General features: G+C 37.3%; 1 protein-coding gene across 1 annotated transcript in view; it reads right to left on the bottom strand.

Annotated features, from left to right (window-relative positions):
• Positions 1-1244: 1244 nt before the first annotated feature.
• The window catches only part of CLNK (cytokine dependent hematopoietic cell linker), a gene marked incomplete at its 5' end in the record, with an annotated part of 116215 nt that continues 105987 nt past the window's right edge, over positions 1245-11472 (bottom strand). Inside the window, one exon of the mRNA XM_082391594.1 lies at positions 1245-10671. Coding sequence (XP_082247720.1) covers positions 10525-10671 — 147 coding nt within the window. The 3' untranslated portion in view covers positions 1245-10524. The remainder of the gene's footprint in view (positions 10672-11472) is intronic.

Raw genomic sequence — 11472 nt, 5'->3', positions numbered from 1 at the left:
GCTTCTACTTCATCACATATATTTTGGTATGTTGTGTTTTTGTTTTCGTTTGTCTCCAGATATCTTCTAAATTTCCTTGTGATTTCTTCTTTGACTATTGTTTGTTTAAGAGTGAGATGTTTAATTTCCATGTATTTGTGGATTTTTCTGTTTTCCCTCTGTTACTGATTTCTAGTTTCAACCATTGTGGTTGGAAAAGATACTTTGTATGATTTTAATCTTCTTAAATTTGTTTTGTGGCTTAACATATGGTTTATCTTAGAGAATGCTTTATGTGACTCAAGAAGAATGTGTAGTGTGTTGATGTTGGGTGGAGTATTCTGTATATGTCTTTTGGGTCCAGTTAGTCTATAGTGTTGTTTCATTCTGTTTTCTTATTGATCCTCTGTCTGGTTGTTCTACATATAGCTAAAAATTGAGTATTGATATCTTCTACTATTATTATTATTGCTCTCTGTTTCTTCAGTTCTGTCAATGTTTGCTTCATATATTTGGGAGATCTATTAGATGTATACATACTTATAATTGTTATGTCTTCCTTGTGAATTGACTTTTTCATCATTATATAATGACCTTCTTTGTCTGTTGTGACAGTTTTTATCTTAAACTCTATTTTGTCTGGTATAAGAATAGCCATCCCGATCTCTTTAGATTCTCATTTACATGAAATATCTTTTCCCAACCTTTTACTTTTGGCTTGCGTGTGTCCTTGGATCTAAAGTGAGTCTCTTATAGCTTGGAGAAGAAGAAATAAAAATTATTATTTGCAAATCATGATTATGTACTGTGGAAAAAGGAACTTCAGAATGTAGTCAGTATTGCTAAGAGAGCTATTTAAAATGGAACTGGAAGGCCATTAAGGAAGCAGGGCCTATGCACATTGTCACCAGCTGGAACCATGAGCTTTTGAATTGGGCCAAATCACAAATATTACATGGACTCTACAAGAAAATCAACAACCTGCCACAGTAACGAACTTTTACCTTCCTCTAGTGATAGCCTTTAGCAACCAATCATGTAAAGATAAAAATAGCTTCAGCTGGCCAGCACCAATCATAATTCTTTTGAAACAACTTTTGCAACCTTGTGGGGTTTTTTGCCTTTACAAACCCCTGCCTTTTATCTCCTCCTTGGAACACATTTTCAACTCTCGCTCAAATCAGTGTCTCCCGAACTGGAATTCTCAGACCCCAAATAAAGCCTTTATTTCTTTGTAGTAAATTAAAAATAAATAAATAAATAAATAAATAAATAAATAAATAAATAAGTGAGTCTCTTACAGAAAGCATAGAGTTAGATTTTGTATCTTAATCCATTCAGCCAATCTATGTACTAATTGCTTTTTTAAAATTAACCTTTTTGTTTTAAAATAGCTTTTGGCTTACAGAAAAGGTGCAAAGATAGTACAGAGAATTCCTCTGTACTCCACTCTCAATTACTCCTGTTGCTAAGAACTTATGTTAGTAAGATTTACATATTTCAAATATATTTGTACAATTAATGAACCAATATCGATATATTTTATTATTAATTAAAGTTCATATCCATTTAAATTTCTTTAGTTCTTACCTTTTGTAGTTTTTCTGCTCTAGTATGCCATCCAGGATTCCTCATCCCTCATGTGTTCTTAAGCTCTTATAGGTTGTGACAGTTTCTCAGACTTTCCTTGTTTTGGATGACCTTGACAGTTTTGAGTACTGATCAGGTATTTTGTGGGACGTTACTCACTTTGGGTTTGTCTGATATTTTTCTCATGATTAGACACTGGTTATGGGTTTTTGGAAAGAATATCATAGAGGTAAAATGCCATTCTCATCACATGATATCAAGGATACATGCATGATAACAGGACTTATCACGGATGGTGTTAAGCTTGATCACCTGGCTAAGGTAGTGTTTGTTAGATTTCTCCATTGTAAAGTTACTAATTTTTTCCCCTCTTTCCATAAAGTACTCTTTGGAAGGAAGTTACTATGTGCAGTCCAAACTTAAGTAGTGGAGAGTTGTGGTCCACTTCCTTGAGGGTGGAGCATCTACATAAATTATTTGGAATTCTTCTGTACGTGAAATTTGTTTATTGTTTATCATTTATTTATATCAGTGTGTACTCATAGATATTTATTTTATACTTTTGAATATAATCCCATACTATGTTATTTATTTTATTGCTCAAATTGTTACATCCAGTTGGCTTCTGTGTCCCTTTGACATACCTCCATCATTGTACAGTTGTTCTTGTGTACTTTCTTCCTTTCGGGCACTGCAAGATGCTACAGGCTCATCCTGTATGCTCCTTGCCCCAGCCCCAGAATCAGCCATTTCTCCAGGGAGCTCTGGTTCTGCTTATTGGAGAATAGGAGTAGAAATCAAGATCTGAGCACTGGGTGTGCTAATTTGTACTGGGGTGTTATTGTTTCTAGGCTTTCCGAATGAGCAGAGCTTGGAACTACATGTGTGTATGGTAACATGTGTACGTACATATATCTAATTATTTCGTATTTATCCATATGTATCTATAGAAAGCAAAATATGAATTCATACTGGTATCTCCAACTCTAATGAAGTGTTACAGGGCTCATTCTGGCCTTATCCTTTTGTTTATCTGTAATCTCCCACTTTAATAGTGAGACACCTGGCTCCCACCACCTACCATCCATATACTTATTCGTTCAGTCCCAGTATGTATGTATACATGTAACTACATAAGAAATAATTTTGCAGTTGGAGTACAGTGCTTACGTACAATTCTTCTTGTTTTTAATTATAGTCTCCACACAGTTCTAAAATTACTTAGGTCAACAAGTTTTCTCCCCACTGATTTGCTAATATTCTGCTAAGGAGTTTTGTATCTATGCTTGTGAGGCACATTAATATGTAATTTTCTTTCTTTATATTATTGGAGTCAGGCTTATTTTCTTATTTGTTCATTTATTTATGATTGGGTTTATGCCTTATAAAAATAGTTGGGAAGTATTTCTTCTTTCTCTATTTTCTGAAAAAGTTCATAAGTTTGATATTATTACTTTTAAAAATTTTTAATAGAATCTACCATAGTCCAGAGCTTTTTTTGTCTGGGAAAGTTTCTAATTTCCTTTAAAGATGAAGTGCTGTTCAGATTTAAATTTCTTTTTGTATTAGAAATTTATTGTTGTGTTGTCTCTTCTTTTATTTCTTGTGTTTGTAATTTGGGTTTTGTTTTACCTTTATAAAAATTATTTTAGCCAGTTATTTATTAATTTTCTTAAACTTGAAAGAAAGCCAGGTTTTGGCTTTGTTGGTTTTCTGTTTGTGTTTTTGTTTCCTTGACTTCTGCTCTTATCTTTATTATTTCCTTCTCCCTACTTACTTTGGGCTTAATTTATACTTTCTTTATAGCTTAAAGTGAAAATTAGATGCTTGATTATCTACCTTTCTCTTTTAATATAAGCATTTAAGGCTTTTAAGCTATGAATACTTATATTAAATCATTATATTTAAAGGGTGGTTATATTCCTCAAATTTTGGCACGTTGTGTTTCATTACCATTCATTTTGAAATATTTCTAGATTTTTGTTGTGTTTTCTTCTTTGACCATGGGTAATTTAGAAATGTGTTGCTTAATTTCCAAATATTTGGAGATTTTTCCAGATATATTAGTGTTATTTATTTCTAATTTAACTCTTTTTCTTTTCTTTCTTTCTTTCTTTCTTTTTTTTTTCTAGTTCTTTAAAGATTATTAAACTCATTTTAGGTCCTAGAAGATGATCTTTCTTGGTGAGAAAGTTCTATGTGAACTAGAAAAAAATAAATGTGTATTCTATATGTGTTTTGTGAACTACTCTGTCAATGACAGTTAGGTCTAGTTGGCTGTTGGTGTTGTTAAAATTTTCTATAGTTTTATTCATTTTAGCTTGCTTACTTTATCAGTTTCTGAGAAATGTATATTAAAATTTCCAACTATCACTGGGATTTTGTCTCTTTTTTTCTTTTAGTACTCTCAATTTTTACTTCTGCATATTTTTTTTTAAATAGCATTCTATTCCTGTTTTGTAGACTCAGTGTCTTATCTCTGTTCATATCAACTGTATTTCTCTTTTAGTTTTCTTCAGCATCCCACATTATATCTTTCCCTGTAATTTTTTTTTCCAGTTTATAGGTTTTGTTTAATGTCTTTCATATCTTCTCCAAGGTCTTGACTTAAGAGTGAGGTACAAAAATGCTAGTTGGAACATGTATGTTTATGGGTGGGACCTCACTGTAGCATGATAGAGTGGGGATGAGGCTGTTTTGTTGGGGACCAGCACATGCTAGTATTTGTGGCAGAATTAATCTGTTCTCTTGGTTTAGGGTTATGATTCTCCTTCTCCTGGGAACCAAGTATTTCAAAGGGGTTGGAGTTCTAAAACTTTGGAATGAAACTTTCACTTAAACCCTATTTTTCAGCACAGCCCACGCTTACCATTTTCAGCAGTATCTTGCATGTATTTTTTGTATTCTAAATATTTTCTGAAGATGTATTCTCTGAATGGCCACCAGGGTGAGTGAGGAATAGTAGCCTGGCTGAAGAAGCCTCCGGTTTCTAGGGGAGGGATGTTGATTAAAACTTATAATGACCATCAGTGAATCTCCTTTTCACCCAAGTCCCTTTACCAGCATTTAAGAGTAACTAGTGACTCCAATATCTGAGCCTTTCCAGATTTTTGTAGTGGAAATGTGGACTAAGAATGCTGCCTACCATATCAATAAACAAAGGATGCTGCAGTCATCAGCAATTGCAGCCATCCCCAATAGTGAGCCCTGAGGGAGTTCAGGATGGAAACCAGGAATGCCTGCCATTTGGCAGTCAAGTGCTGCAGCACCCCACCCCACCCACACCCCTCTCCCCGCAGTGTACCCTGAGGAGACTCAGGATGAGAAAACACAGGATACTGGCCCCAGAGAGCTGAGGTGCATATCAAAGGGATGGTTTTAGTGAGCCTGGACTCTTTGTATCTTCCCATAGACAGAAAAGCGCTAAATTCCTTAACTTGACGTCTGGTTTTCTTTTATTAACAGTAATCCTTTGCTCCGACTACCTGGTGTTGTTACAGAAACTCCTGTATATCCTGGCATCCCCCCTTCCTCCTCAGAACAGTTTTCTCAGCGTTATCTGAGAGGCTGTCTCCCGGGCTCGGCTCCAAGTCCTAAGAATGTCTGCCGAATAGGTTGTGCATTTTTTTCAGTTGACAGAAACCAGTTTGTTTCTTGTTGAATTGCCTCCTAGCAGGCTTACGTTTTAACTTTTTAAAGTTTTGTTAACTCAGTTACTATCCATTGTCCATTTAATTTCTCTCATCTGAAATTTTGTTGATGTCTTTCTTCTTCTGTCATATTTTTTTCTATTCTTTTTATCCTATGTTCTTGCCTTTTCAATTTATTTATTGTCATTTTAGTGGTGTTTCCAGAGGGATGAAAGATAAGTTCATATATAGCCATGTTTTAACTGGAAGTCTTATTGCAGTGGGTACATATTTTATATTTTACTGAATACTGTGAAATTGCTTTTCAAAGTGCTACATTGATTTATGTTTGTTTTGGGTTGGTCTCAGCCATCCATACTGATGCTATTTTCTAGAAATGGCAGAGGGCACTCCTCTGGGCTACTTGCGGGAAGCCTCACAGACATTTCCCCAGCCGAAGCCAATGCTGAGGCTGGACCAGCCCTTTTGGTTCTTATGATTGCAAGACACACCTCAGCAACTACTATCAGGGAACTTAGAAGAAACAAGGTTTATTACTCACACATCCTGGAGGGTACAAGCCATGTCCTGGACCGCTTAGCAATGTCCAGGGGGCAGGGGGGGAGGTGGGAGAGAGAGAGAGAATGAATGTGTGGGCCTGGTGTTGCTGGTGAATTTAAGTTTCTTTCTTTGTAGCAAAAGAATTCGGAGATGATGTGATACGTAAGAATCAGATTTATTTAGAGAGAAACACACTCCACAGACAGAGTGTGGGCCATCTCGGAAGGCAAGAGGCAAGAAGCCTCTAAAGATCGCATGGTTAATTTTTATGGGGTGGGTAATTTCATAGGCTAACGAGTGGGATTATTCCAACTATTTTGGGGAAGAGGCGGGGATTTCCAGGAATTGGGCCACCACCCACTTTTTGACCTTTTATGGTTGGCCTCAGTCAGAACTGTCATGGCACTGGTGGGTGTGTCATTTAGCTAATGTATTACAATAAGAGTATAATGAGGCTCAAGGTCCACTGGAAGTTGAATCTTCCGCCATCTTGGACCCAGTTGGTTCTAACCAGTCTTTGTCATGTACTATGGCTATATCATTCTTTCAAAGGTTGTGCCTGCCCCCTTCCCTCCTGTTTCACTGGTGCTCTCTCTGCCTTTATTGGGGTTGATGGGAGGGTGCTGGGGTTTTGAGGGTTCACTCTTTATTGGTGAAATTAAAACATAAGAGCAGGAATTAAAGCACGGGAAGGGAAAAGCAAGCAGTGGGTCAGTCAGTTATCTAGGTCCACCAGAGCTTTCCAATAAGGGGGACTCATGGGTGGGGCAGGCTGGCTCTTTATCTAGTTGTGTAGAGGGCAATGTGTTCTTTCCAAGATAGATGTCTTTGAAATGGATGCCTCAGCAATCAAAAGCTTAATGTCAGGCACTTACATTACAATCAAAAAAGCTAATTGTCAGGTACCTACACTACAGGGTTCCAACTAATAGCTGAAATTTCCCCAGAGCCACTTAATAAATCATCTGTCCTTTCCCCAGGGAAGCTGCCTCTATTTCTATTGTGTTCACTTACCCATTCAACAGGTAGTCACTGCTTCAGTAGTATAAGAATGACCTAGAATAGTGCCCTAAAGATAAGAGTGCTCAAAAACAGACTGACAAGGTTTTTGTAATTCTAAAGCTTGCAGTCTAGGGCCATCCTTTAGCTCTCTACTTGGACACCTCCCCTGGGCAGTTTTCCCTGATTACACCCTCCCCCACACATCCAGGCCTACCAATGCGATGGTGGTACAAGGGACAGAATTACCAAATCTATTATTCTGCACTGCATGATTTTAATTATATGTGTATCGTGCCTGCCAGGCTGTTAGCTCTCCAGCACAGAGATTAGGTCTTTTTGGCCTTTATCTCCCAAATCCAGCATATGCTTGTATGTCAAAAATTGTTCAACAAACTTTGTCATAAATTAATCCTAAATTTGATTTCAAAAGGGCTTTAGAGGTAATAGAGCATCAATCAAACAAAATTAAACTGTATTTTGAGTTTATTTTAATACTCAGTTTCAGATATATTATGACATTTAATTACTTATTTGCTTTCATTTAAGTTAGAGCCGTAATGTGCAAAAAAAGAAAGGAAATGTGCTTAGCTAGAACAAATATTCAGGATAAAAAAGTAGATACAGAAATATAGTGCTAATCATATACTGCATAGCCTATCTTGTAAAAAAATGCATGTATGTGTACACACACACACGCACACACACACACACACACACGGCAATGAACTAAATTTGGCAATGGGGTAAAATTTGACTCCTCTATAGTAATTTGAAGAGAAGATTTAATTGATTTCAGCTATGACATGGTTATTCACACACACATACCCCCCAAGAGAGGCAGTTTTCCAAGTAACTTTGGGAAAATTAAAAATTTTCTGGTTCAAAACTTTTTAAAGCCAATTCAATGAGCTTCATCAAAATATCTAATATTAGCCCTACTCACAAGCACTTAGTGATAAGTGTTAAGGAAATACAACAAAGTAATGGGAAACCAACTTAAGATTGTCTTATTCATTGTATACTTATTTGTTGTCTGTTTCTCCCACTTAATTCACTACTATTATTCTAATATCTACAAGAATGCATAGTAATGAATACATATGCAATACACAAACAAGGCTTATAACAAGATAGTATTAAATATGAGGAAAATATAAACTGATCCTGAATGGAAATTATTTAGTCAAATGAAATATCTTGAATGAATAGATGCTATAATCAGATAAAGCTAAAATTCCACTACTATATTGAGCATAGGCAAGTGACACTTTACAACTGAAAATGAAATAATGGTTGAAAAGGGATTAAAACTCTTTGGAATTTAGGCATGCCAAACCCAAATCGCTGAACTTTCAATTACAGATTCAATGACCATCTAGACACTAAACAGAAAAATTGTGTATGAAGACCTTGGTTCCAGCCACAAGTATGTCACTCTAAGATTTTGGCCAAGGAGACATAGTTTCCTCAATTATAAAATGGGTTATGAATACCTGCCCTGCCTTCTTTACAGAACTGTTGTAAAAATCAAGTACAACTGACATTTATATATTCTTATTCTTTAGTAATCAATTACAAGCAAAATGTCCTTATTACAATCAACACTGAAAATCAGAATGTCACTGTGGCAGGCATGGAGGTGGGCCCCTTGAATCTCTCTTGAAAGAAGAACATGCTGATCAAAAAGTTATTTGTCCGCCTGCAGCTGTAGCACCTTCTGGGTCTCCCAGAGCATGTGAAGGTCATGTTTTCCTGGGCAGCCTCTGGCAGTGACTTAGCATGGTGGTGACTAAGACCTGGCCATTTCTGCACAACATGGGGCACTCTCCTCTGTGGGCAGTCTTTGCTCTGGATCTCACCAATGGGCTGGCCAAGCCTCTCCCAGAGCTGCTTCTCAGTCTGATGCTTTTCCTGCCCATTCCTCTCTCCTTCCCTGTTCCTCTCACAGGTGTCAGACTTATGTCATAGCCTGAAGGCTCTCCTGTCTATTCCTATTCCTTCTTCCCTTGATCTTTCTTAGGCATTGCCTCCAATAAATATTAGCACTTGTAACTCTTGTCTTGGCATCTGAGTTCCAGAAGACTCAACTAACGTGGCCCCCAAATCCCAATCCTCTGAAGCAACCTCTGTCACTATTATGAATGTTATATTTCTTTCCAGAGATTTTCATATGTATAAGCATTGTGAGCATTTTAAGATGGCTCTACTTCTTTTTCCTTTTAGCATCATTTCATGCACTTATGAATAATAGGTGATAAAGCATTTTTTAAAATGTAAGCTTCATACAATGCTAACCACCACCTGATGTTCATGGACTTTTAACAGCAACAGTGCCTGAGGAAACTCTGAAACATTTCTTGAGAACACAGCATTGAGTGGCACGGCCCCGGTGAGAAGTGCATCAGAGTCATCTGTAATCTTTCAATAACTTTTTAGGGTGAGGGTCATATTCTTTCTGCCCTCAAGCCTGTGTCCTCTCTGCAGAGTCTGTTTCTATGCTGGTCCTGGGCTTCATTTGTATTGTTTTCATTGATATCTCTTGCCTTCTCATTCTTTCTGGCTTTACTTCTGCATTAAAGCTACAATTACATAAATACTCCATATATTTCACATGTAGGTTTTGGAAACATTGGAAATCATTCTGTACTATTAATTTCAATCAGCACTTTTTTTTTTTAAACTTTACACCACTACAAGAGTTTGTTTATTTATATATTTTAACGTGGGTAAATCTGCCTTTTCAAATTGTTTCTCTCTGTCTCTTTTAAATTTAACTTTTCAACTTGATTATAAAATTCCCTAGGGCAGAGAATGTACCTGGGAAGATATGCTTGGATGAAACTAGGCACATGGATAAAAATCTGGGATCTCTTCTTATATTGAGTAAGATCAATGACGTCTTTGAGCCTGTTTCCTCATCTGTGTTGTGAAACAGGAATAAAATGTAATCCTCTTAGCTTTGAGTGGGGACAATATCATGACATGTGTAAAGTTCCTGCAAGATACTAGCACTAATTCGAGGACAGTTCTTTTCCTTTGAATGGAAGTCCACAAATGGAATTAAAAAAATTATACTTTCACTCGGACTTAAGCTTACTCTCTTTCTATGAATTTGCTAATTCCACTGGGCTTAAAGCTACTCTAAACAGAGTAGGCTGGAGATGGTTCTATGGCCATTTCGCACCATACTAAAAATATTTCTGATTTCTGTCCTTCAAGTGGTGTTCACAAGTGATTTGTTTTTCCATACCACATCCTTCCCTAAAATTGAATTTCCAGAATTACAAATAAAATAGAGCTAACATTCACCAACACCTTTAGCATAAGGAATCATGAAAACATTGTAAATTCACAAGTCCAAACAATTTTGAAATAAAGAAAGGCAGCACCAAGTCCTACAAAGATCATAGATTTGGGACTCTTACCTAGACCTGTCAGTTGCCAGCTGCAAACACTGAAGCAATAGCTTCCTGTAACATTTGCTGCTCATCTGTAACATGAGCATAAGGACCGTGTTTTTGGTTTTTTCTTTAGAAGATATTTTTTAAAAGCCAGTTTTTATTTTTGCATCTTATAAATATTTCTTCTGCAATTAGAACTTTTTAGAACAATTGATTTTCCAATTTCCATGGTAGAATGTTTTTCTTTTCTACAGAGTCAGAGAAGTAATCCCTTGAAGCCACAGAAAATAATCTTTTGAAATAAAGGAAAACAATGATAGAGGCATTAGATCCACTGAACTGAAGATGAAACAAAGACCAGGCTACATAAGTGAGAAGTGTCTGCTGAGAGGGAGGGACTGAGTCAGGTAACACTGTTCCCTGTGGATCCCAGTTTTATCCTTCCCATCAATGAGTATAATAGGAAAATACTTGTAGTGTTCGATGATGTCTTCCACTGAATCAAACTTCTGAAACACAGAAGAGAAAGTTAATGAAAATTTAGGTACCTTTGTGTCTGTAGATTAAAGTACAGCCTAAGATGCTTCCTTTTATTTAGGGAAGAGGTTAACTCATTTAACGTTTTTTAGATTGTAAAGGGGTATCAGAAAAAAATTTTTTTTTTTTAGAGGGATGTGACAAAGAAGCCCTTGAGGGATCAGTGATAAGATTAAGGTAACGAGGGTGACCAAAAGTGAGCCCTCCGCAGCTCTCAAAACTTCCCACCCACGGAGTGTTCACCAAAATCAGGTTACACTGGACAAGCTCCACTCTGTGGTTACATGTTCCTACTGTAAGCAGTTCGGATGGGTTAATTACACAGCAGTCAGCCACAGAGAATCCCTGGTGCCTCCTTTACCTTGCCCCCAACTGTGACATACTAAAATGTAGAAGATCAGGGCTTGACCTTCACTTCGTAAACTAATGGGAAAGGTCTGCGGTGAAATCTCTCTCCTGTACACCCCTCTTGTTCTAAAGCATTCTAGACTAATCAGAAAGAATACTGATGGGCTTCCCTGGTGGTGCAGTGGTTAAGAATCTGCCTGCCAATGCAGAGGACACCGGTTCGAGCCCTGGTCCGGGAAGATCCCACATGCCACGGAGCAACTAAGCCCGTGTGCCACAACGACTGAGCCTGAGCTCTAGAGCCCGCGAGCTACAACTACTGAAGCCCGCGCTCCTAGAGCCTGTGCTCCCCAACAAAAGAAACCACTGCAGTGAGAAGCCCTCGCACGGCAGGGAAGAGGAGCCCCTGCTCACCCCAACTAGAG

This window comes from Balaenoptera borealis, assembly GCF_965194805.1.
Source record: "Balaenoptera borealis genome assembly, chromosome: 4".
Classification (NCBI taxonomy): Eukaryota; Metazoa; Chordata; class Mammalia; order Artiodactyla; family Balaenopteridae; genus Balaenoptera; species Balaenoptera borealis.
Note: the sequence above shows the minus strand (reverse complement) of the source record. Positions and strands in the feature narration are given on the sequence as shown.